The 27,882-nt window shown below is 40.0% G+C and overlaps 1 protein-coding gene and 1 long non-coding RNA gene across 2 annotated transcripts; one reads left to right on the plus strand and one right to left on the minus strand.

Annotated features, from left to right (window-relative positions):
- The first annotated feature begins 202 nt into the window (after positions 1-202).
- On the plus strand, positions 203-1,012 carry LOC121713322. The gene is made up of 2 exons (XR_006032797.1): positions 203-535; positions 640-1,012. It is a non-coding gene; the product is annotated as an uncharacterized LOC121713322 (long non-coding RNA).
- A 3,914-nt stretch (positions 1,013-4,926) lies between these two features.
- dnmt3ba (DNA (cytosine-5-)-methyltransferase 3 beta, duplicate a) lies at positions 4,927-27,845 on the minus strand. The gene is made up of 26 exons (XM_042097843.1): positions 27,714-27,845; positions 25,831-25,965; positions 25,576-25,721; positions 24,524-24,719; positions 22,629-24,409; positions 22,202-22,358; positions 19,546-19,602; positions 19,231-19,295; positions 16,990-17,151; positions 15,984-16,073; positions 15,480-15,629; positions 14,993-15,100; positions 14,370-14,505; positions 12,082-12,192; positions 11,850-11,891; positions 11,675-11,754; positions 11,260-11,372; positions 10,611-10,794; positions 9,969-10,053; positions 9,569-9,714; positions 9,386-9,461; positions 8,435-8,583; positions 7,991-8,076; positions 7,786-7,855; positions 5,694-5,812; positions 4,927-5,484 (listed from the first exon to the last, which is right to left on the minus strand). Exons 2-26 carry the CDS (start codon positions 25,952-25,954, stop codon positions 5,349-5,351), a joined length of 4,569 nt encoding a protein of 1,522 aa, XP_041953777.1. The 5' UTR covers positions 25,955-25,965; positions 27,714-27,845; the 3' UTR covers positions 4,927-5,348.
- Positions 27,846-27,882: the final 37 nt, after the last annotated feature.

Here is a 27,882-nt window from a genome sequence, read left to right on the forward strand (position 1 = left end):
TATATATATATATATATATATATATATATAGTATTGCCCACTTTGTTTATTAGTTTAAACGCGTAGTCTACAATGTACAGAAATAACATATTGGCCTATTTGGTACATTTGGGATAGGATCCATTACATCGATTCTTCGCAAGGGGGCACAACCATCTTTTCTGTCCGTTTGGTTTTGAGCTGTCTGACGTATGCGGATGCGGATATGTTTTTGTTCGGTTCTTGGTTCTTTCCTTTCCATGTACTGTTTCCATGGATGAAGAGTAAAAGAAAGGTCCTTGGTGTTTCATGCATAGTAGGCTTTTCAAACCTTAAGTTGTTTTTGCTTTGGAATATTCAACCTAGGTGATGTAGGCCTAGGCTACTCGTTCAATCATCTCGGCAGCAAAAACTCAAATTAAATGGAGTCTGTCTACCACCGATTCAATTCTTATGACTTCGAGAGCAATACCAATTTTCAGGAAGGTTTAAGAAGTATCCAAGAGAACAAGGGAGCAGAAAATATATTGAAGCTGAAATTGTTCTATTATAATAGGTTTGTAAAGTCCTCAGATAGCAGAACAGTCTCTTACAGTGTGTGTACAGTGTGCTGGCTGAAATGTCTATTTTCCTTTTCTGTTTTTTTTTTTTTAAATACAGATTCGTCGAGCCTGTTGATTTGGAGGGTTACAGACAATGGAGTCGCTGTCATAAATCGCAACCCGTCACCGCAGCTTGCTTTGAATCCTGTAATTTGGAGGGCATTAATCAGGTCACTAAACCCATGGGGCAGTCCGACCACGAACAAGCGCTTCTCGGTTCCCGTCAAAGCGAGGGAAATGACAGTCTGTCATTTGCAGACGTTCTCCGCCTGATTCAAGCCGGTGAAGAAGTCCCAGGCATTGAGAATCTGGATATTAGGCCGTGCCAACAAACACCAACAGTCTCACAATTGTCACGAAGGTTAAAACCATGGGAAAGGGATAATTCAGGCATTTCTATGTCGCTAAATGAATAAAAACAAACAAATAGCTATGCTGACTCACACTTCTGTCTTAAACCCAGCGTTGTGCATTTGTTGAATAACTGTCAACAGTCTTGTAGATGGCATGGGCGTGATGCTGCTTTTGACATTAAAAAAAAGTTAGATTAGGCCTAGGCCTACACTGGTGTGCACAGTTAGGCTACATGAGAAAAAATATTTCAATGCTCTCTAGAGTGGCACTTCAAACAATAAAACCTTCTAGTGTTGTAGGCTAAACGTAATGCAACACCCTAAGATGCTCCTTAAATGGTATATAGGCCTAATTGCCGTTTCCTAGTGCCCTTCCATTGGAAGAGGGTGCTATTATGGAGTGTGGTGCCCTCTATGCTGCCCCTCATAGACTATATATATATACAGTCTATGCTGCCTACATGACAGTGTTCCAAAGGGTGTCATTTCCGGTACAGAATGCAATGGAATGCAGCCCTATAAATCGTACTACATGTGAAAGAAGTGCCAACGCAGGTGCTCTTTTAGTGAATATAATGTGATGCAGTGAATTAAAGGGTGTCCCTACTTTCAATTTAGGGAATTTTCCGGATGCCCCTGCAGTGGAAAATGTAGTAGATGCCCTTAAAATGGAATATACTTGAAGTTCCCTACAGGTGCCTTTCTGAAAAAAAAAATGAAAAAAAAATGAAAAAAGCAGCACTATGAAGTGCCCTTGCAATGGAAAGGAAAGCAAATCCTAGTCAAATGAGATGTAGTGCCCTACAGTCTTCCTTACCATGTGCCCTCTAGGGAAGGTTTTTCCAAAGATCTGAAATAATAAAGATGTTACAATACAGAAATGTAGCTTTCCCAAGCCTTTAATCTTAGTCTGGTTCAGTAAAAGACTTCTGACTTGACAGTTAACTCTGCATTTGAGATCTCTGTATCAAGCTACAATTACTTCCACATGTAGGCTATGTGGCCCTGTTTCAATAACGAAGAATAATAGAGGAAACTGAAGGACACAATAAAAGGTCATGGATGCGTGTTCATAATTTATGCAACATGGCTCTGTTCCAGATGTTTTTTGAGTTTGTTTACAGTATATTTAAGAACAATGTATCCAAGTGCAAACATATCTGACTATTTCTAGGCCTACTATTCATACTGTATACTGGGGCATACTGTAGTAGGCTACTCAAACATGTCCTAAAACAACCCTTAACGTTCGTTTTCAAAACTGTGCAACTCACCGAGTGGTTAGTGGTGTTCGTTGATGTTCAAAAACAAGTAGCGTAGCGAAATACAGTTTCTGTCGTGTTTTATTTGGCATGGACTTATTTGGAAGACTCATTGCACGTTGATAGCTACGCCACAGTCGGCTTCATGTTCAAATATTAAGCGGTTGTGAATAGTTCCACAATAGCAAATAAGACGGCTGGATATCATACATTGCGCCGATATATTTGCTTTTAATAATCAACGAACACCACTAACCACTCTTTAAACACATTAAAATTGATGATAAATTACCATTCCCTTTGCATTTTGACTGGCCGAATGCTTACCTGAAACAGCTGGCCAATTTTACCTTAGATTCTGGCCCATTTTACCTGAAACTGCTTAAAAAAGTTGGCACAGTTCACGTTTCAAGAACTGTAGGGCCTAAATAATTATATTTTATTACATAATTTCAACACAAAATTATCAAAAACAGTCATTAGTAATCATAAAAACACTTGGAAAAGGCATATATAGTATTATATTATTTTCCCAACTGATTTACCAAAAAGTGGCCCAATTTAGCTGATATATCTTTCAAGAGTGATGCATTAACCTGAACATTTTGATAAAACTTTATATTGTAAGCAAGGCTACTAGTTTCATCACCTGGATTAGTCTGAAATGATGGCATTTAACAAAGAAAAAGTAATACTGTGTCATACAGTGAGAATACCATATATGATTAATAGACAGGACAACATTCACAGTGCAGGATATTTATTCAACATCTTGCAAACACAAGGCAAAGGCAAACACAGCCATGTGTTCTAACATTCTATTGCAAATAATTAAACACAGACAAACCAAATGTAAATAACTAAAAACAGTAGAAAATATCCGAGTAGCACCAAGACATTTAAGTTAATTTAAAAAGGTAGAAACTATGGAAATAGCACCAAGTCATTTAAGATAGTTACAATCATACACAATACCCATTAACTGCTGGTGCTTCAGGGCCAGAGCCCTGTACACAGAACATGATTAAATCATGTGGCACAAATCACTTAACTATAACTACTGGGATAGTGCTTGATTTTCTTTCTGATCACACACTACTTTGACTCACACTCTCTTTTTGAAATAGTACTTTCCCTTGAATATTCTCACTAAAGATCACTGACACAATCCTTTTAGGCACTTGCTCAAGGAGATATTAACATTGTTGATGCAGTCAGCACCAGTTGTATGTAGCAATTCTTTCTTTTTTTTCCAAAACCACAATTGATTAGGGAACATGCATTATTTATAATGTAATTTGCAACAAGTATGAGTACTACGATTAAATTAGGCCTACAATGTGTCAATGTGTCGAAGTTTGAATGATTTGCAGTGGCTTGGAGGGCAACCTGATTTTTCAAAGCCCCTGTGAGCAAAGAAAGCTGGAGGATGGTCCTTGTCAAGATTAATACAATTATTCAATTTTAAAATGACTATTTTTTAAAAATCTTAACACTATAGACATTTCAATAATTAAAATCAATCATAAATAATAGCTAAATATTTTTCACCTAAATCAAGTCAAATAAAACAAAAAATACTGAGGTAGTGGATGAGATTTTCACCTGGGGCCGTATTCACAAAGAATTTTAAGGCTAAAAGTAGCTCCTAAGTGGCGAATTTAGGAGCAACTCCTAAAAATAATGGGTGTGTCACTCCTAACTTTAGGACTCCTAATTTTTTTTTCACTAAAAGTAATTTACGAAGCATTTTAGACCTAAAAGTAGCACCTAAGTCTGGGACAGCTTAAAAGAAGTCGAGAGGACTCCTAACTCACTAAGACCTATTCACAAATGGCTTTTTGTGGCATTTAACGTTGCGATGTTTTGAAATGCGTATGCGGCTACAGGAGCTTCCAATCGTGAGGGAACAATTTCGCATTGGAGGCATAAAAGTGATGCAATAACACAACCAACAACAACCAAAACTACTCATTGTCAACATGTAAATTAAATGTTAACGTTTCATTGTGAATAAAATTAAAATGTTCTCCTCTTTGCAAACGTAGGCATATGGTGACAGATTAATTTAATAATGTTGCAAAGATAGCCTACTGCATCAATCCATATGTTTCATTAGGCTACTTGTTTTGCCTTACTCTTTATTAATTTAGGCTAGGCCTTTTTATTCAGTTATTCATCATCTTCCGTCCTTGTGTAGCGCATGCATTCTCAGACCTGTCACCTGTCACTCATCATCGTAAGGGAGGTGTTTGGAATCATTCCTGCGTCACAATCATCAGCCAATCAAGGTGGTCACTTCAGTCAAGCTTGTGCATTAGTAATGACATCATCCATAGCAACGAAGACTCACTCTTAGTTTAGGAGTTGCCATTTTTCCTTAATAAGAGTAGGTCTGAAAGGCTTTGTGAATAACTTTTAAGAGAAAACTCCTAGCTAAAATCTTTTAGTGTGATTTAGGAGTACTCCTAGTGGTAAGATAAAAGGCTTTGTGAATACGGCCCCTGGTCTATAATTCACAAAACTGAAGAGAGTCGAGGTCTAACACCGTTTTAACTTGTGATATTAACTCTACATACAAATAAAATGTAACCGTTTCAACTGATATGCTTTGGAAATATAAGAATGAAAAGTGGCTGTGCATTCACAGGACCAAAGAAGACTTGGTCACCAAAATAAAAAAAATGGATAATTGAAGACAAGATTCAACAACAGAAAAAGACAGAAATGTACAAAGGCAAAGAATATTTAATTTCCCCCAAATCAATGTAATTGTAGCTTACAGAACCTACCAATGGTGGTTTTACACTGCTGATTGATCCGCCCTCACTGTACTTTCACCAAGTCACAGACTTATATAAAACTTTAAAAACACCTCTAAAAACCTTTAAAAGTACGGAAATATACAGTATGTTGAATATTGTAAGTGTTAAAAAGTTAAAAGAGACAGGTGAATGATGACTACATTAACACCTACACCCAGGGATGGCAACATTTCATAATTCATTTAAAACTCATGAACCCTGGCACTGGTAAAGCCATGTTGGCAATGTTACATTATTGATTCTGGTGCTGTTTGCTGGTTTTTGTTTGTTTCGTATTGTTTTGTTTGTGGAGCTATAAAAGCAAGGCACAACAGCAATAGGTTTTTCCTACTCGCATGCAAAATAGTCCTTGAGGGGAGCCAAGAGATTACGTATCACTGGAACACTCCACGAGTGACCTAGGAGCTTCTGCCGCTGTCCCCGGCCCATGTTGGCCACGTCCGTGTAGTGACGTGGAAACACCCTGTGGGTCAGACCACATAATTAATAACATTTACTCCAAGTATGAACACTGACCATCATTTAACAATGATTCGGATTGTGGAATCAGCCACTGAAACTGCTTCAAAAGGCTGGACCTTTCAGTCACACATTTTACACTTGCTTTGCCTTAAATTTGTAAACCTTTCATACGATTTTGTACATTCAAATGGTCAGGTGATGGTCACTTACTTCTCCAACTCGCTGCACCACAGGTAGTCCTCTTTCCTATTCATTGTAGCGGACAGTTGTCCCATCTTTCCTTGTTTGAAGGAGTTGGACTTGGGGGAGTTGGTTTTCACTTTATTGAACTGCAAATAAAATGTAGATATATTTCCAAATTACATCTGCAACTTGTTGTGCACTTGAATCGAGCTCAATGCAAATCAAACCAGCTAATAGGCTAACTGAAATAAAACCCAGGGTATCTGCACATTTTCCAAGACTTTTAAGACCTTTTCAAGACATCTAAATGGAAAAATTAAGACTATACCACGGCAAAAAAGATACAACTTAAAACTGTTTTATGCAATAGTTTTTTTCTACTCATTTTAACACCCACCCCATTTTGGATGTCTACAGACGTTACCAAATATATTTTGGCAAAAAAAAAATTTGTGTATTTACCTTCACAGCTATAAATGCCCAATTTTAGGGTCTGGGCTGCTTGCTTTTGAAGCTGGCTGTACATATCTGGTTGTGCTACTGTCTGAGGCTGTTCTTCACCTGTGTCTGTAGTAGCCTAGGCTACTTGCCAAACATGTGTACTGGACTGGACTCCCTTCAATTTTTTTTTTCAAGGTAGACTATTTAAATATTTTAATAAGCCTACTAACTTTACTAGGCATATATTGTCCCATATGCAGCACAGCAAATCAAAGTTAATCCACTTCTTTACATTTTGCATACCAGTTGTATTTAAACCAACCAAAGCTTGACTGAAACATTGTAAAACCTGCTGGTTTCATCTCAAGCACGCACATATTATGAACGCATTTACAGATGCGTTTTTTTTTATGTAGCCAGTCGCCGACATTAAAAAAAATATGCGGTTATATTTCACAACTTTTGCGAATTACTGGGAAAGGCTGGCAAGCAAGATGCAGACAGATATTACAGGTAGGCCTATTTTAACTTAGACAGATATTTACTCATAGGCTAGGCCAGCAAAACACGCTAGAGATGCAACAGATCAACTTAATGTGTATTTCCTCTGTTGGTCTGTGGTTCCTTCATAAATTGCACAGCAAATTATCAGACGAGTGACAGAAGCACTGCGCATAATTTGACCAGCAGTCTTCGCGTCCATAATTTGTGAAACGATGCTGCGTCTGAGCAAAGATTCTAGAAACCCAGCGCAACTCCAAAAAGGAGGACAAATGAGCGTCCGGCTTGAGGTTGCACTGGACAGGGCTTTTAAACTGTCCGGCCCAAATCCGAACGTAGGCCACCCTATCGCTTGCATAGGCTACCTACGTATCTCTCAGCCCTCGGCTACAACACGAAACGTAAGGCATATTTTTACATATTCTTACCATTTTCACACCTTTAACGACACCTGTGAAAAACATCTTCACTCTGCAACCACTACACTTCCTTCAGTAGCCTTAGAGCCACAATTACACGAAACCGGATGGAGACATTTCACTCGCTCTCTCGCACTCGCTGGCAGTCCCATACACAAATTTAATACCTCCTTTTCGAAAATTCAAGACATTCCAGTCAATTTAAGACTTTTTTAGGCCTTAAAAACCGAAAGTTGTATTTAATACTTTTTAAGGATCCGCGGGAACCCTGAAAACCACCTATATGATAGCCAATCTATAGGTATGGTGAAGGGTATGTGAAGCTGTGGGGCTATTTTAATTTCAAAGCCCAAGGGAACTTCATCAGGATGCATAGTATCCGGTATCCATGAAACAACTGGCCTTTAAAAATAAAAATCTGCCTCCCTCTATGGGAATTTAACATAGGGGTATGTATACTTATGAGCACTTGTATTTTAAGGAAGAACATTTATTTATTTACAATACATAATTCATTCACAAAGAAAATTGGTGTCTCTAAAGGTTGGATTTTCCTCATTTTTTTTATTAAGACATTAAGATCAATTTTCAAAAGATTATTTTTTTATTCCTCTTTTTAGTCAACTTTAGCATGTATATGCTAAGGGTATGTAAACTTATGAGCACAACTGTAAGTGAGAAAGTGTAAAAGAATCTTCCTATAGAGCAGAAGTGTACTACAGCCCACACTCTGGTGAACATTAAGGGTTCCATCTCACCTTGGCCATCTGTCCGATCTCCAGAGAGTCCTGTAGATTAACTCTGTCACTTTGAGAAACAGCCATAGGCCTGAAAAGACAACATAGACAGGGACAGAGAGAAACATATTGAGAGGAAGAAAGGTTTAGACAGGTTTTAGATGCATGAGGGCTCTGAAATTTAGAAATTTAGACAGAGGGTGTGTGTACATCTGTATGTGTTCACCTGGACATTCCTGGAAGGTTTCCCCAATGGTATCGAGCTCTGTGAGCTGGGCTGGCATTACCGGCATCTATCATGATGGGGTTAGACTGTAAACACAATGTGGTGAATTATTAGACAACAGACATTGCAGTAGGCTACACCTAAAATGCTTTACATACTGCATGCACAGAGAGGGAGCATGCAGAATCACACAAACAAAACAAAAGAAACTCACTGAGCACAGTGAAATATTCTTCCTTAAATAATTCTAGCAGCTAGAGGCTACTAACTTCACATGAAAATAACAATAACCATTGTTGAGGGCCCATTGTTTGTTTGGACTGATAATTTTATAATCATCATCATTAAGTACAGTTGCATTGGTAGGATGACTAATTAAGGGAAACTGATGGCATTGTAGGCTGTTACAGAAAGAAATCCACAGAAACACAACAGTTTTCATACCTCCAGGAAGCGGGAGATGTCGGTCTTGTCATTGGCACTCATGCCCACCATGTTCTCAAAGAGCCAGAAGAATGGGCGGTCGTCATTGTCCCGCGGCCTCATCATGGTCAACATGCGGTAGTACTCAAAGAACAGCCGGCCAATGCCCGCTGGAGAAGCGGAAGAGGAAAACAAGAAAGTGAATTTAGTTTCATGAAATTTAGGTGTCCAGCGAGTTAGATAACATAACATTTTAGGATTCTTCCTTGGCCTATACAACACCGACAAAAAGGAATCACACCGAAAACCTGACCTCCACCAAGGAAGTCACTAGCACATTATGTAATGTAGAAAGCACGGTGTGCTTCATCTCTGTGTAGTATACACCCTAGTCCAGTAGGAGGCAGTAAAGCACACCCAATTTACATAGAACCCAGACCTAAACCAAAGGTTATATACTTCCTAAAGTAATCTAGTGATCCGTAAAACAAGCTTAGGAATGCTTATAACAATTTCATGTGACGACTAGGGCTGCACAATTAGCGCAATAATCTATCGCAATATGAACCAACGCAATTATCTAATCGCAAAAGCTACAAATAATTGCGTTAATCTTGTCACATTTATGACTTTTATATTCATGTCATCCCATCTGACTGTGCTAGTTCTGACCGGTGAGCATGCATAGCACGTAAGAAGCACAAAACCCCTGACCAGTGGGCTTCACAGTCAATCAGGAGTGCCATGCCTCCCACACACCAGGCTCGCCCCCCAGCCAGACGTAGCACAACTCAAGAGACATTTGGAATATTGAACTGAATCAAGTCATTGACATTCAAAAATCATCGCAATTGACATTCAAAAATCGTCAAAAAAACACAAACCTTTGACCTTGATCGTTTTTCTTGATCTTTGACCTTGATCTTTTCAATGGATTCAATTTACAAGTTTTACAAAGATTTATTTACTTACGAGCTGGATTCACCATAGACAGATCATTACAGGGGTGTCTACCAATCAGAAGGTCGAAGGGGCCCCATTCAGCCAACTATAAAGTAAAATCACATGGGCTTTAAAATACATTTTACTTGTAACTTCAGCAGTGTTTGATGGGTGTAAACATGATTTAGTGTGGGTATGTGTGTGATTGCTTACATTTTTGCGGGTGATGCTGCGTACATCCTTGATGTACCCGATCTTTCCGTCGTGTTTGACGGCACCCACAGTGATTACATCATCACGGATTTCCCCAGCTAAGTAAAGGTCAATCTTGAAACCGAGCTCTTTCAGCACAAGGTAGCCTATGAAAAATACAGAAATTAAATTAAGATGCAACTTAAGTGTCTGCAGAAATCCAATCCAACTACTGTGATACTTGATGGACCAAAAATGGAGGAATCAAATATTATTTGACTAGGTGTAATATTATTATGGTGCATTAAAAGAATTTAGCCATTAGACGCCCACATTTATCCAGGGATTGTAGTGACTGGCAAATGAGAAGCTTTAGCACTGATCTTGGATTATCAATAACGCAGATGATGGACAGACAGACCTGTGGCAATGCCGTCAAAGATAGACAGGACTCTGATGGGCCGACGCAGGTGGGCAGTGATGGATGGATAAACACGCTGTGGCATCTAGAGGATGCCATAAAGAGTCAACCGTCAGAACCAGTAACCAATTACACCAGAACACAAGATAATTCCTGAATTCCTGAATGACAGAATGAATTCACATTTTCTGTCCTCTTGTCTTCATCCCCCTTTTCTTGACCTCAATGGAAAATGTCATGAGGCCAAAGAAAGATATGAAGAACAATTCATAAGAAAAGACAACTGACGTTGATTGGTTGTTATTACCTTGTGTAAGGAATTCTGGAGTGATACAATCTGCTTTCCTTAAGGATGCTTTAGTGTACACTATTCTAAAGGAAGCTTAAAAGGAAGCATTCAAGCACCTATCCGAAGCAATTCGAAAATTTGAAGAGCTTTTATCAAAAATGCTTCCAGATCATTTCACTTCATTACGAACCTTCATAATTAAAGAAAAATCTGAATGCAGCCCCAGAGAGTCACAAAGCAACAGCTCATGAAAGCTAGACAGTACAAAACATGCAACGGACAACGCAAGCTGAGGGGCCACCATGATGAGGAAATGTGACACAAAAATGACACCAAGAGAAGGTTTCACTCACAAATGGCAAAAAGCCGCTGTCAGCGAAGAATTCCTGGACTCGTACGCTCCAGTCGGGCCGCAGCATCAGCGCGCCAAACTTCTCAGGGGGGCGACACATATAGCAGCTCCATGGCTCTACCTCCTTCAGCTCCTCGAACGTGCCCGGGCCCACCAAGAAGTCCAGGCATTCCCTACAGAAACATCTGCAAACAGAGAGAGATTGGGAAAGGGTTTGAGGAGAGAAGTAAATTTAGGAAATATCCACACTGTTCGGTTTTTCGATTGAATCCGACACATACAAGTTACGTTTCCACCTATACACTACAACAGTGTTTCAGAAATGTGCATGAGGATGGAGAATGTATCTAAAATGAAACATATTAAAATGAAAACGGAATGGTGTGGATGTCGTCTTAAGAGTGATACAGGGTAATAGGAAATGGACTGAACCATTTTTTAAGAAAATGGACTGAACCATTTTTATTTATATTACTGATATTTGCAAGTGGTTGAACAGAGAATCAAGTCAGGAGGCAGGGGTGAGAAAAATGTGAGAGTCCTGAAGGAAGGAGAACAAAGGAAAAAGGAAAAGAAGAGACGGCAAAAGATAGAAAAAGAGGGACTGAGAAGAGTAAAATTGGATGGGCTTGCATGGATTGCATTCTCACCTGCAGCACTTGGAGTTGCTACACAGTAGCACCTCTTTGCCAAAGCAGCACACTGTGCAATAGGACTGATAACCATCGTCATCGTATCTATACAACGTCTCCATGAAGTTTATCTGCAGGGGACAACAGCAAGCACTACTAAGTACACAACATATCACAGAGCTGTATGTTCTACTACTCAGTACACAACATATCAAAGCTACATATTCTACTATTTACACCTTATAAGATACAGTGCAGCAAACTAAGCCATGCTCTTGGTGTTGGCACCATCACCGGGTACTGATTGAATAATAAAAGACTTCACAAATGATTACCATCACAGTTCAATTAGCCTAAGCACACACTAATCTATTAGAGGAGTTATGTCATTAATCAATTACGGGGGTTCTGTGATTTGAAGTTTAAGGTTTACCTTGCACTTCTCACATAGACTTCCTTCAAACAGCGGGTGCAAAACCTCCGTGTCAGTTGATCCACATGATATGCACCAATCTTTAAAAGCAGAAAGACAAGCCCAATTTAACCAACACATCTTTTTAATCCACACATGAAGATAAATGTTGATATTTTCAAACATGCTTGCTTACTTTCAATCTTTTTTCCTTTATTAGCCCCTTGGAGGATATGCTCTGAAACAAGATGGAATAATAACTGCTCAGCATGATCACTAACACATCATGGGGCCACCGTAGCAAATACAACATGTTAAAATCACAAGATTCAATCTTTGTAGGACAGATTATGAGAAGATGTGCTTTTCAAATTGTTAAAATGCTAAAATAAATCTACAGGTGCGTTTTCAAAAAGACTGAGGCTTACCTCGCCCCTTTGGCCCAACATAGGATTTGTTCTTGGAGACGTACTTCCTCTTGGCTGGGGGCTGGTAATCAGACATGGACGAGTCGGAATCCTTTGGGTTGTCTGCATGATCTGGATGATCATGATCAGTGAAACAGAGACCACAGTAATGTTAATGAAGCGCTAACAATACATAACCTCCACTTCACCTGTAGCTCAGCTGAAAAGGCTCCCAGATATCTCTTCAGTGAGCTGTATAATTAGGGTCCTGTTTAGACCTTTCAAGAACTACAACACAAAAATCACATTCTGCCCTCACATTGTGATTCATTGATGTAAATAAACCTATTGCACAGAATGAACAAATAGAAAAAGAGTAGAAATGCAGTGTCATTTTATGGCAGTGTTTCTCAAACTTTTTCAGCCCAAGGACCACTCAACCAATACAAATAAACAGTAGACCTATTTTAACAGAATATTGCACAGTAGGCCTACTCACTGAGCCACCTTGCATATTGTATTTGCGCCTTGCTTATTGTGTCAGAGGATTCATATGATTTAAACTGGCGTAGCTTACATAGGCAGTGTTGCAGAACTGTTTGGATTTACATACAAGTTGGTTCAATATTGCAAAGAACGTATCTAATATTTTACCATGTTTGCTCATGGACCACTTGGGATAGCTTGCAGACCACCAGTGGTCCCCGGACCACACTATGAGAAACACTGTTCTATGGCCTATTCTGCCCTACTAAGGCAAAAGACACCAGAGTGTGAATCTGAGAAAAATTACTTTAACGTTATCTTAATGTCCTGACAATTGAGTAATAGGTATACTATTGTAATTTTCACATTTTGTAGTGTTTACCTGTATTAATCTATCTACAAAAAATGTTGAACTCAAATTTGACCTTTGACCCTTTTTTGGAAGTTACTGTATTCTGCCTTAGTATTGCCCACAAAATGACAATCGGTCATACGAAGGCAAAATACCTTAACTTCTATTTCATAGCAATGTTATGATAACAATGATAACTTTCACTTAAAATGTAAGCAATATTAACCCTATTGGACTCACTATGATAAAATGGCTTCACATTTATCAACATCATATGAAAATGATAAATTTGAAAAAACTTTCTGTACTTCATACTTATAGTAGCCTACCACACAGACAGTCACTTCTGACAGATGTCAGAATTAAGAATGAGAGTGTTTTGATGTTTTAATATATATAAAGCATATTTTTCTGTTTGGATATGAGGGACTAATTTAGATTCATTGGCTTGTTTATTTTGATAACCAGCCTAGAACAGCAAAACTATTTCAGAATCATCCCATTGTAGCATCTTAATGTCTTCTGAAAAGTTTCAGTGAAAACATAGGAATTAATATTTCTTGGGATTTTACTTGCAGTATTTGCATTATTATATTGAAATCAGGAAAACATTTTGGTAATTGCTTTCTCGTTGGTTGTTTGGTATGGATTTTAACCAGGGTTCAACAAAAGGTAGGCTCTAAATTACTACATTCCTGCTGCTGGTGTGTGTGTGTGTGTGGAAGGTGTGTCGTTGCGGCTCCAACAAACTCGCATAGTTTTCAGTCAATGACTATCATTTGCAGGCGAGAGCTAGCATATGAGAAACATTTTTTTCCAGTTGACATGTAGCCTTGTATTACGGGCTGTGAATTAAGATATCCTAGGCTACAAGCCATGCTCTAATGCACCGCTTGTTACTGAATATGTTGTTGAGTTTAGGCTTTTAAGTTAGGCTAATCTTGATAGCCTAGCCTATCTTTAATGCACCAGCATAATCATTCCTTGATCTTGGCATTTAGGCTAGGCTATGTTTCAAAGCCATCAATCAAACAAAAAGCAAGCACTGCAAAACATGTAGGCTACTGTATACACTTTATTGAAGTTAGTGTGTGTCTGAGGTGATTTAATTGAATAATGCATAGCCTAGACATCACGCCAGCCGGCAATACACCTTCACGTGGATGGTCGGTCAGAAGGCAGCTTGCCATAACTTTGCACCGTAACTTCAATCTAGTGTACAGTAGCAGCGTGAAAGGAAGGCATAAAGCCGTATCTAAGGTTACGGCCTTCTGCCAGTTTCCCCTAGGCTTTTTGAACTTGATGTTTGTCTACATGATAAAACTTATATTTATCGTCCTAATAATGACAAAAACTCATTTTCGCCAAAATCGAAGTTACGACCTTCTGCCTTAGTGCGGCAGAATAGGATACTAGTATACAGTACATCCCACACTCCTGTTCTATCTGTAGAATGGTTCCTACTTCATACCTTCAGAGGACGGGAGGAACCCATCGGGTCCAGTGGGCTGAAAGCCCCCGAAGGCCCACACCAGCATGACCTGCAGCTCGTCCCCTTTGTCCCCTGAGGTGGAGGAGAAGGACTTCCCACAGCGCTCACCAGCCAGCTGAGGACCACAGAGAGCAGCACAGGTATCACTCACAGGCCTCATAAGCATCCAAATCAGGGTGCTGCATACAGTAGGCCCTGGAACACACAGCCTGCGTTTCATGTGCATTGTTCCGTGTGCGGAACGTCTTGATTTTCACTGAATTTCATTAAAGACATGAGTGTCATCTGAGACTTGCATCCCACACAGGCAGTGAGCCTGCTTCAACCTGTTAATATGCAATGTGTCCCAGGGCTAAGTTGTAGCATGTCCAAAGAGGACCACTTTTTTTCACTTTTTTCCACTTCATGATTTCACACATATTCAATATTATGGCATGCTCACAATAATCAAACAATGAAACAAAGCAATTTAATTAGTCCAACAATAAAGTCTGCAGAAATTAACTCTGCAGAAATTCTACATGATTTAGTGTAACTATTAAAAAATATTTTTCATTCAGTAAGTTGTTCCCTTTACCACATGAAGGATAATTCCACCTTACCTCTAGAGCCTGGTAAATGGCATGTTTATACAGTGGCAAGCTGGCATAGGAGTTGGTGCAGAAACACTTTGCAAAGGCGGCAAACGGCAGTAGTTCCCCTGTATGGATCTGAAATTCACATATTCAAAATATTTTGTACCATCTCTGCACCATGAGGCAATCACATACAGACAGCAGGTTAGCACATGCACTATTAATGCTTTTCTCCAGAGGATTTGCCAATACTCTATATGCCCGTGTCTATTCTACTAAAGTGTACTGCCTCTTTGGAAACAGTTTTTAACATTCCATTCCGGGAAATTCAGGTTGTTCTTCCTTCAAAACTTCTGCATTGTGTGTTTCTTAGAGAGACAACTGGACCCATGTGCACACTAACATGCACTTACAAACGCACGCACGCAACCGCAATACGGCACACAAATGAGCAGCACCTTTTCACACCATCATGTTCATTTCAAATGCAAATGTTTTTAGTCTCTTCCCTCACCTGTGAGAACATGCCATCTCCGAACCATTCCACTCTCCTCATGGTCACGGGTGCCCTCTGGCCTTTCCAGAGCACCACTAGGCCGGGCCACCAGGAGAAGTCCTTCCCCTTGCCCCAAACCAGCTCTCCCAGGCTGAAGCCGTGGCCGTCCTGCATCCCCCATCACACACACACACACACACACACACACACACACACACACACACACAGGTTATATATTGGCAAATAGAGTGGGTTGGTGGAGGGGGAAAGGCAGAGAGAACCAAGAAAGGGACAGAGCTATGGAGAGAGAGGGTGCAGACTACGGAAAGACGAGTGGTCAGGGATGGATAACCTAAACTAAAGAAGTAGGAATGGACAGGATGCAGGAGAATTAGAGGGACATGAAGAGTAAAATAAACACATTGAGAAATATGTAGATGTGTGAACCGAACAGTCAGGGGGACAAATGAAAGGTCTCTGCATGACTACAACAGCAGTGCACGGTCATCCATCATACCATACCTGGTACATTTGTCCCTTCTTTGCATATCTGGAACTAGGACTTGCAGAAACAGGTGTGCTTGTCGCTGTGGCTTGTGGCACACTTCTTACCTGCAACAGAGATATTTGATGAAGGTGTTAAAACAGTCCAACACTAAAAGGTACTCATAAAGTGCAATAACGAAGACAAGGATCAGCTAAACTGCACACAAACTAACTAACATGAACATGAAACCACATGTAAGCCACAATTCACTTTAATACATGGATAGTGTATAATAGCTGAAAAGACTCCCCGCCCCCAGTTACTCAAGTCCAAGATATACATTTTTGTCATTTAAGGCAAAGAGGTTCTATGATACGTTTATACAGTATGTCTTAAGTTCACTTTGAATTATTGATGTTTATGTCCTGAAATACAGTATATTAAATTTGCTTAGTGTGTTACTTTTCTTGTTAATTTACCCATTCCTGGATTTTATAAATGTACTATAAAAACAACATATTCTCTTTGATTGCTGGTTAATAGGTTTTTGTTTAATCTTTTACAGGCTTGACTTCAGAGCTCTAGCAGATTAGTATAGATTAGTCTTGGTCACAGCTGATTTTGAAATATACAACTAATAACAGGACAAGTACTATAAGGAAAGATAAAGGCACACTTTTGGAAAATAGGACATTAGAAAACAAAATAGGATGTTTTTTTTTTGCAAATCTCCTCTGGGAAGTCCTCTGAAGGTTGTTGATATCTCAAAACAACAGACCATTGAAAACAATAAAGAATAAGAAAGTACCAATAAAAGTGAGAGAATATGAGTTAAAGAAAGGTGTTAGAATGTGGTGTTGAAAGTAACATTGCATTGAAAAGAGAAGAGACAGGCTTGACAACACACAACATAGCACAGCACAACACAACACAACACAACACAGCACAGCACAGCACAGCACAACAGGAGGTGTTAAGAATTGTCCGCCTCAGCCCAGTGGCCTTCTCCTTTCCCATGAGGGAGGCCACTGGGGTACGTACCGGCGATGGCGTGGGCTGCATTGCTTTTCCGGAGTCCTTATTCTCCTTCTCTAGACTCTTTGGCTCAGACCATGTCCCCGTGCTTGCCTGAAAGACTGTGCGGACAGCGGGTCTTTGGCGCAAACTGCTGTCCCACCCGTGTAAGCCCCTAATACCACCGCCCTAAAAGAGGACCATACACACGGACCACACACACACACACACACACACACACACACACACCTGCTCTCAGGCAAGGCATCTCCGAGTACAAACCCCACCCAAGGGTGAGTGAAAGAGAGAAACAGTCAAGCGAGAAATTAGGAGGGAACATGATAGAAATGTTAAACATTAAGGGCCTGTTTTCTGTACATGGAGTAAGCTTTGTCCTGGAGCTTTCCATTGAGAAACTTTTAGTCTAGGACTTGACTCATGTGCAGGAAACCAGGCCTGAAAGAGGTTTGGGTTAGCAAAACGACGTAGAGTTAGAAGACGAGAAGAGAGAGCATGCACCAGAGAAATGGACAGCTTTCAGAAGTTGTGATTTGGTCAGGCATTGTTTTTCCTTTGTTCCAGGCAAGGTTTTTGTACACACCCTTTGCTCTCCATCAAAATGATGGCTATGAGACAGTGACAGTCACAGCCACGGAAAACACTTTGTGGGAGAGATTATGGTTTGACTGCTAAAATCACTTTAGGATATTATTTTGATGATTTATGGATACATATTACCTGTGAGTAAATTATTCTTTAACCTACATATATCCTTAAAATTTGCAGAATGGTCTATGAGATTTGATGATTTCATTTTTTCCTGTAGCAATCTTACAGGGTCTGATCTATGCACTGTTGTACTGTTCTCCGTCACCAGCTTAATTCCATGCAATATTGGGCAGAAAAACCAGTCTGCAAATGGACTGAAGTGGGTGGGAAGATGTTCTGTACATGCAAATTGAATTACTAAAACAGGCCAACATTTCCCATGCAAGATGGCTGCACCCCTTTCAATGATGCATCAGCATAACCAATACATCAAGACCATGAACAGTTACCACAAATATATCACCACTGATCGCAGCTGAAAGCAAGCATGCAGTAATGCTAAATCAGCATGGAAAACAAGGTCTTATGATTGTGCATGAGGATGCAATGCAGGTGCCTATCATTAGTCGCCTACAACTAATTTAACTTAAATTTTAACATCTGTTTAAACAGGCAAAAATTAATTAATTTAATTTTAATTAAAAAAATGCAGTGATGACATGCATGTCATTATGCAGTCAAAATCAGCCCTTGGAACCCATGGAAAACAAAGAAAGGACAGTAAAGAGGATGAGAGGGATTAACCATAAACAGAATGGCCTTGGGTGAAGATTAAACAAATTACTTTCACAGTTCCACATCTTGTGTGGTTGCTACGGTACTACACACAGACTGTTCTTAGTGTTATATTCAACTAAATTCAGTTGCACATTAGAAAATACAGCTTGATATATGAATAAATTGAACTGAAAATAGAAATGACCATTATGTTTAGTGTGTCAGTCAACAACCTCAACTGAGGTCCAAATCAAAAACCACAGGGTTTCTGCCTTATATTTCCTGTTTGTCCTTTATGATCAGAAAAGTCTCTAGAAAGACTGACTGAAGGTTCAACAATGTCTATCCTTTGAGAGTTGGACAATAAGGCAAACATGCTATTGGTTAAGGTTGACAACATAATTTAATTGTGATATTTTATATGATTTAAAGAGTTTCATATATAGTAACAGGGACTTTCTAATGAGGAGACACAACACAGATTCACCCGATGTACTTGTTATGTTTTATGACCTCCCTTACGTATGCCTCCCCATTTACTTGAATACGAAAACAGCTGTCTGATAACTGCCCAAAGTGCATTACCAAGATGGCCGCCGAGTGGGGGGACTTACCTAAAAGGACTTTAATAGCAAGCAAGTACATTATGATTATTCTTGCTATTCACGTCCCAGGTTTATTATCATAACTTTATCTACTAATATATTATAATAATATATAAGTCCACTCAATAATGAAAAGTAGCTTCCGAACACATTCCAAATGTCCCAAAAACTGTTCATGAAGAAGGACTGATATTTGACAATTTAGTATAATACTGATAATAACTGTCAAAGCTATAACTGGACAAATCGACCCCCTTCTCTATATTCTACTATATATATATCAGTAATTGCCCTTATATCATTCTATGTTGTAAGTAGGGATTTAAAAAAAAATCACCTCAGTGCTGGGCGAAATGGCATCATCCTCCACGATCACCACATCACTCTCAGTCACAGCCATGTCTGCAAGGAGAATAAATAGGAATGTTATCCAAAATAAAACACTGTACACATATACACTCTTGAATACAACACAATAATTATTTCCAATAATTAAACATTGCATAAAATATTCAAAGGAAAAGAAGAATTTTAAGGTTGACACATGACACTTATTGCAAAGCTGCCTCTGATTGTAAAGCATTTCTGGTTATGAGGTAATCAGAAGCCACTTAAATTGGATTTAAGGGACCCTTCCACTCATTTCTCTTACTGGTTATCCTTTGAAGTCGCACCGCACAGGGCCTCAATGGGCATGCAAGGTCATTCACTGGAAGACAACATCAACGTAACTGACTTACGATTATCAGTATACACTAGGTTCATAGTGCACAAAAGCATTTAAGTGTCATCATAAGAGTGTGTTTACAAACTTCAGTTAATTCATTAAATGTATGTATGTGTGAAGCATTTTTGGCAAGTTGCCCTAACCCAAAGAGTGTGCCATTCCCTTTAGTTTTATAATAAAAGACTTGGGTAAGAGAGCTAACCAGACAATGCTTTGACAATACTTTGGCTACAGGTTAGACGGGCATCAGTGAAACTTCGCCCACAGGTTAATCTCTTTCCCTACACTGTATTATAAAGAGAAATAACTAGCATGGTGACAGTTTAGCAAACGTCATTGTTCGCTTGGTAAGATCACAGGAATTCGACACCTCTTCCAGTCTTCAGCAGCCAGCTCATGGTCTTGGACATTGTACTGGCAAATATAAACTGGCTCCTAACCATGCATGCACAAGTAAGGTTTAATTCCATGGTAAATTAGAAGATTCTTTCACGTAAACGCTACAACACGTCCTTAGTAAAAACAACATCATGGACTTAGCAGTTAGGCTAGCACTAATGAGTATTGCTATTTGTTAATGTCTATCCTAATGTTATGCTAGTTGTGTTCTTTAACGATGCTAACTAAATGCTAGCTGCAATGGAGGAAACAAAGATACTTTAGCTTTATCAACCCTCTCTAGTGGAAATCACTTCGAGTGATTCCTAACCGCTCGACTTCATCCTATAAAACCAATACATTTATTTCACGGTTATAAGACTACTGCAATGAGATCGCTATTATTTTCTTACCACATATGATTACATTCTCCATTCCTGCAGTGTGCATAAAAAATACTGGGAACGAGACCAAAACAATCACTTCCCGAAACTAGTTCTACCAAAGATTGTCAATGCGGAGGTCCGCCTTAACAATCTTTGGTTCTACCTCCAGCGTGAACTCTGATTGGTTTGCCGGTGCTGCTCGTAAACAGAGACGAAGTCACGCCCCTTCCGTTGGGAATCTTTCGAAGAATTATGAACGACGAACGATAATTTATTTTCTGGTCCCAATCAACTTGTGCCTTGTATTATGATGTTTGTCCATTTTAAAAGCATTTTTTCATCTAAAGACATTTGCAGTTTGTTTCGTCACTATTGAATTACAACATTGTGAAAGATCTACAAACCCATCAGTCGCGCTAGTGAAGTTATATGGAGTAAAACTTGTATGGAGTAAAACTTGTGTCACCTTAAACCTAATTTGAATGTGAATTTGAGCAATTGTATTGGAAAAACGAATTTGAATAGTATATGTTGAAACTAAATTCATTAGATTGGAACTGAATCCCAGTCAACTTGAAATTGAATATAATATTTTGAAATTGAACTCATTTGCTCTGATACATAAATTATCCTGACTGAAAATTTTGCTCTTGGAATTTTCACATTCAGTTCTCACAATTCAGTTTCAAAACGTGAAATTCAATTTCAGTCTACCAAGACAAAAACAGCTGGTAGCTAAGGAAGAGCAATCGAGCGCAGAGCTATTGTGATCGCTATTGTGCCGAGCGCGAAGCAAAGAGCATAGTGTGGGCACCTGGTTTGCACGGTTATTAGATCTGCACGATTCATCCTACCTACCGCTTTACATTTTTCAGTAGCCATAGGTGTGTAGATTTGAACAAAATCTGGTTTGGTTCTTAACGGGAGCATTTACTGCCTGAAATATCCGATTTTGTTTACCACGCTCGGAATTATAGTGCTGGCCTGATGGGTCGCCTATTTACGCCGTTTCAATGGCACATGAACGGTTAGACCGAGAATTCTCGTCAGGAAATTAAAATTCCACTGGAGCTCCAAGCGGTTGTGTACACACAGCTTTATAACACTGTTTACAGCTCTCCGAGTCACGGTATGTCATTTTTGGTACATAGCTAATTTAGATACACCTATGGCGTGGGTGGTTGCGTTTCTTTAGGAGTCCGCCGTCTTGGTTTGTATAGAATGGATATTAAGTGACACATACACACAAGACGGCGGAAATACGGGACCGACGGTAATAGGGGGAGTTCCGATACATTGTTCGAGAGGAGAGATGTAATTTACTGAGCGGATTTGCACAAAACTAAGATCGAACTAATATCGAACAACAGTACTTTCTTGACATAAAAAAAAATATCTTTTAAATTCACACACATATGTGAAATTCATGGCACAATTCGAACGGGACCAAAACATAATTGTTATCTCTCCATTGACTCCTGTTCATATTTTTTTCGAAAGATAGGTCCCATGGACCGGAAGTAGAAGGGCGTGACTTTGGCTCTCTATTCTCCCTTCTACTACTGTACTAAATAGACCAAATCAAATGAAAAAGTGCAGTCATGAAAGGAAATTGTGTTATGAAAAGGTGATGAAAGGTGATAAAATAGTGTCCCACATTTCCAATAATAGAATAGGCCTAGGCTACGTCTTTTTAACCAATTGTGTTATGGCTTAACAACAATCTTGTGAGAAATAAAAATGTGAAAACTATATTATATTGCCTAATGCAGTGGTCTTTCCAGACTTAATCAAGTATATGACTAATGATTGCTTACCTTTTCTGCTGCTGGGGGATTTCTTTTTCCTTCCACTCCTGATTGGAGAGCTAACACTGTCTGAGTGAGAGCCATCACTGACCAGGTCCACTTTCATGACCTCAGTGTCACTTACCATACTGTCATCAGAATGGAAACTATCCACGCTTGATGCAGCCTATGCAAAGGAGCAAATGAACACACAGGACATTAAAGCATAACATCTTGGTATACTGGGACACTATGGATGTTATGTTTGATTTATTTAAACTCAAGGAAACTTGAGTACAAAAAGACACTTTATACCGTAATTGTTAAATCTGGAGCTAGCAATACCAACTGATATTGATAAAATTATACTAACACATACCACCACTGCAAAATGTGTAAATCTACAGATAAAAGAATGAAAAATGTGTCATGAAACATATCTATTCAATTGCAATACCTGGGCAAAAACCTTCTCAGCCTCTAAAGGTGGGCAGGGGAGAGCCAGCAGGCTCAACATCAGTTTCCTGAAAGTAGATGTAGCATCTGTGGTCTTCAGATAAGTGCCCCAGTGCTCCTCCAGAGACAGTGTTGATGAAGAACCAAGACATCCATCCTCAGAGCCATTCTCACCACCGCTTGCCTTTGTCTTTCCCTTTTGTTCTTCCACAAACTGGTACTGAAGGAATTCACCTGTAATCTTCAATGATTCTTCCGGAGTGCTGGTGAGTCCGAGCTGCGTGGCGAGATCTGTGACCGCGCTCTCGGTGACCTTTAGCCTTCCCTCTGGACTCAGCAGCTGGGACATGCTTCTCAGCACGCCATCACTCAGGGGAAGGCCCTCCGCAAGGCTTGCTGTGAGGGTAGCATAGAAGGACAAACACTTTGTCTGGAACGCCTGCACGAAGTCCGCCATGTCTTCTTCATGTTCTGACAGGAAGTCCTCGACAGCTGTCCCGCCCAGATTCTGCTCAGGTGTGGAGAGGTAGAACTTGGGGTCTGTGAGGAGGGCGGCATTTCGCTCCTTAAGGAATCGCATCACAGCATGGGGTCTCAGGAAGCTGGAAGCATAAGAACGCAAAAGGCCACTGGCTTCACGCAAGATCTGTACAAGATCGGCGCGGGCAGTCCCGCGTGTCTCTAGTCGGTCCTGAAAGGAGCGCAGGGGCCCTAAAGCATTGTCCAAAAACATGAACATGACCCTGAGTTTGGGGTTTTTCAGCTGCGTGCTAATCTCCTCAAACATACTCTTATCCTCTCCAGAGGCATCCCTGCTGAAGTACGAGACGAGCTTCTGCCACATTCCAACAACCCTTCGAACAAGAGTCGTAAAGGCCTGGCACAGTGTGGTTTGGGGACACATAGCCTGATCAAGTTCATGAACTCCAGTGAAGAGTGCTTTGAGGTCGTCATCGCCAGAGGAGAAGGTGGTATAGTGTGCGTGGATTTTGAGAATCAACTCCTTGGCTTCATGAAAGTGCACAGTTACACCTGCTTGGCAAGCAGCATCTGGTAGACTGTACAGCCCACCAAGGGCCACTATGTGTGGATTGAGTTGCTTCAACTGAGAGGCTATTTTCTGAGAGTGGTCCCCCAACCCATCCATGTAAAAAGCACACAGGTTTTGGCTGGCAAGGTCAAACTTTTTGAAAGTCTCGATCAAGAAAGTGACCACTGCTTTCTCTGAATTGTTGCCCGAAGTCTGAAAAGCATCCAAGAACCGAATACGGTGCTTCGCTGCCTTGTCATCAAAAAATCCCACTAGTACCACTAAAGTCTGTTGTCCAGCGGCCACAGCTAACTGTCCATAGAGGTAGACACAGTAAGGGGTTTTGCTGCAGACTGACTTGATGTCCTCTGGATAATGTGGTCCCAGGACAAGCTTTGTTCTGTGGTGAGACACCTGATCATTATCACCCAAGAGGTCAGAGACACCAAGCGTCTGGATGAACTGCTTAAGAGCCACACTCGAGGAAACGGTGGCATCAGTGGTGATGTTGCCACCAGACATTTTTCTTTGATTTCGAACATGGGTTTTCGATTTCTGGTGTCGTCTAAGGTCAAATTCGCCTGAATACTGGATGCAGAGGTTGATGTCGCAGATACTGCAGAAGGCATAATTTTGTCCAAGCTTACTTGGCATCACCCAATTGAAGGTAGTCTCCCACTCACCATTGTAGACACTTAAGGTTCTCTTAGCACACGTATCCTCATCTGTGTCAGATTCAATTACAACTGATTCTGCAAAGAAAGCATTTGAAAGATAAAAAAACCTTGCCTTGCATTTTTGTATTTTATATCATGTTCTGAAAAAAGGTACTTCCATAGAGTCAATGTGACAAACCAGAATCTCACCAGTACTGTCTGCTGGTTCATCTGATTGTGAAAAACGGGCATAGGGACTTGCAAGAACCATTTCCACTCCCTTTCGTGCTGTTACCGGGTTGTACTTCTGCCCCGAGTTGTTGACAGTGAAGAATTTCTTGAACCATTTTAAGAAATGAAAGGTGGCCTTGAATCTTCCTCTAACGAGATCCTCCACGGGAACAGCCTACAAAGACATAAAAAGAGCAGTCATGCAATTGCAGGCCCTCACCATCTCACACAATATTCACTGAAGTCAAACCACATTCTAACATTTGTATTCTGAGCCATCCAGATAATCAAAATGTATAAAAATGAGAAATCCATCAAAACAGTATTTCTAAGTTATGTGAGCAGGTGGACACACGCAGACAAAAGGATGGAACATATTACAATACCCTTTTCCCCTACTAGGGGCGAGATGAACATAATTGTTACTCTGGAAAGTATTGAGGAATAATTTTGGTCCCATGTATCCTATGTTCCCACAGTGGGAAGATACACTGGGCACGTTTCACTAAAACTGAATCTAACCAGACAACCTTGTATTCATTAAGGGAGAGGGCTTCATTGATTGTGATCAGGTCTAATTACCAACACTATTACATTTATCAATCACTTTCCAAATGTATATTTGTTAATTTCAAAGTACGTCATCATGGAACTATAACAGTGTCCCACCAATACTAATCACGACATTACTGCCCAGTAACCATAACATAAGACAGTTATGCTAAAAAGTCTCAGATACACAAAATCAAACATAATTATTCCTTTGAAATTGTTACTTTATAATTCCTTCTCTCATAGTAACTAGACTAATGTGGCATATGTGTATGCGTATCTGGAGTATGAACACACTTTATTTTAACAGAGGAAGGACAGAAAAAGCACCATTAAATCAGATTGTATTCAGTATTATCCAATGATATGATATCTTTAATGTTTCATGAATTTCATTCTGAAATTCAAAATGTCAAAACAACTGGTAGTCTATTCAGTGGTGACGGTGTACAAAAATGACATGCCAATCAGGCCCTTACTTTGTTGACACCAGCCTTTACAAAGCTATCCTGCAGCAGATGATAGTTGTGGATAAACTCCTCTTTTTCTTTTGCTTGAAATTTAACTTTTTCCAAGTCAATGGATTTTGGAAACAGACAATGCATCAACTGGCAATAACAAGCACCTGCAGGAAAAACAATGGAAAAGTTTATTTTTATCAAATTTGAAAGGGCTATATGAAATACTTACACTGTCTTGGACAGAACGTAAAGGAGCATTAACTTGGGTTATACCTGAACATGTTTGCTCCACCTGGTTGAATTCAGTCTGTAGACTTTTATTCAACCATTTTAAAACGTCAAAGCGGCTCCATTTGTTTTCTGTGAGACTTCCGTCTAGACTTACATTTGTTGCCATTTTTCAGATGCCTTCAGATGTCATGATGAAGAAAAAACACATTAGACTACATACTATATGAGTGCACAGTAATTGATCAGACATCAAATTGTGACAACCAACTTTTTTATTGCATGCACACCTTATGTAGCTACACATCTTCCTTATTATTCAAGAGTATCAAAAGTGTGATCAGATGCTGGCCCAAGTGGATGTCTGAAAGATGGTATCCTCTTAATCTCAATTTCAATCCACCATGTGGCCATGGGAGAGCCATCTAGGCGGTCTTCACACCGCCAAAACCACGGCGTAGCTACGGCGTCGTGACCCTTTTATGTTTCTGGGTCGGGTTGCTTTGCATCACGGTGTATTTCACCACCAACGCTCGGTGCCGCCTGTGTCTGTGCCGCCGCTCACCACCGAAACAATAGTCTGTATGACCTAAACGGTACTCAGAATGGCAAATCCCATAGACTGTCGTGTAAATAATCTTATTTGTTTGGCCTTTTCTTGCTTAGATTTTGTAAAAAGTATCAAGAAATAGACACAGTCAAATCCATTGACCTAGGCTACTGTAACCAGCAAATAAGTTTGAGGTTATTTGCGAGGTGTCTGCCAGCCAGTTTAAGTTATGGTAGCAACTTTAGCGCAACTGCCCACAAAGCTACTGCTTGCTGGCGAAGTGCTAGTTCTAATTTCAAAATGACTTTACAAACGGATAACCCAGTCATTGTAACCAAATTCTGAGTTTATTTGCAAAGCTTAGTGAGCTAGCATGTTGCTAAGTCCCCACAGTAGGCTGTTTGAAACACCGACTATCAACACACAGGACGAGTTGACTAATCGCAGTCCTTGAGGCTTGGAGGTGGACGTCAAGCTACGTCGGAGGGGTCGGAGAGCGGTTTGCGGCGACGCAGAGGCGGGGGATTCGGCGCAGAAGCAGAAAATAGTGGTTTTGCGCCAGTTGTTTTTGTAGGCTATATTGTTTGCCACCATCAGTGTGGCTTCAATAACCATTTGATTTCAAAGGGAATGGATACATGACCAAGATGCGAGCATGCTGTGAGTTATGCTGTAGAATATGTGCCGGACACGTTGTGCAATTTTGAGCAATCTCCTCCCACTTGATCTCGACTATGGGGAAATTCTGGCGGGGCAATTTTTGCCGCGAAGTAAAAGTGTTCGGAAGTGTCATTCCAGAGTGCACAAATTTGAGAACAGTGGGACAAGCTCAGCATTAATTGGGCTTATCCAACAGACAGTAACATGAGCTTGCGCAGCACTGAGCCATTTACCTAGGGTACGTTATACACTCCACATGTATTAACAAATATATAAATGCCAATGAAAGAACTTGCTATGTTCCCTCACGTTTGACACTTGTATTCGATTCAACCCGAGTACATTTTTTTTTAAAACGGAGAGGACTGAGTCTGGGTTGCTTTGTTTGGTGTATTGTTTGATTTTCGAGTGTAGTAGTAGGTAGCCCATCTCTGTTTTGAAACTAGGATCTATGTAAAACAACAAGCAGGCATTGTAACATACATTGCAATCCCATGCAAACAGCAAACTGTTACAGCAAAAATAAGTTCTTTTTTTAACAATTGCCTTTGTCGGTTTGAGCATGTAATGTACACTTGTGATCAGAACATAAGAGCATAGAATATGTTCAGAACAACAACAAAGAAGATGATCGGTTACAGTAGCGTACAGTACCAGTTACAAGACTGGTCTACATATGAATTATAGGTCGATACAAAATAAGGTTTATGCCACCTACCTTTATCGGCCCTAGATCCCGCGCATAGACACCCCGCAAACTAGCAGATTTTCTTTTCGAGCACACATGAGATGACGTCCGCTGGTCTTGCTAAGGTTCTTAGTCATGATTGGTCGACAAATCGACAAGGCAATCCTCCCGTCAACGCTCAACAAACAATCCATAGGCA

The sequence above is a fragment of the Alosa sapidissima genome, chromosome 7 (genome assembly GCF_018492685.1).
Source record: "Alosa sapidissima isolate fAloSap1 chromosome 7, fAloSap1.pri, whole genome shotgun sequence".
NCBI lineage: Eukaryota > Metazoa > Chordata > Actinopteri > Clupeiformes > Clupeidae > Alosa > Alosa sapidissima.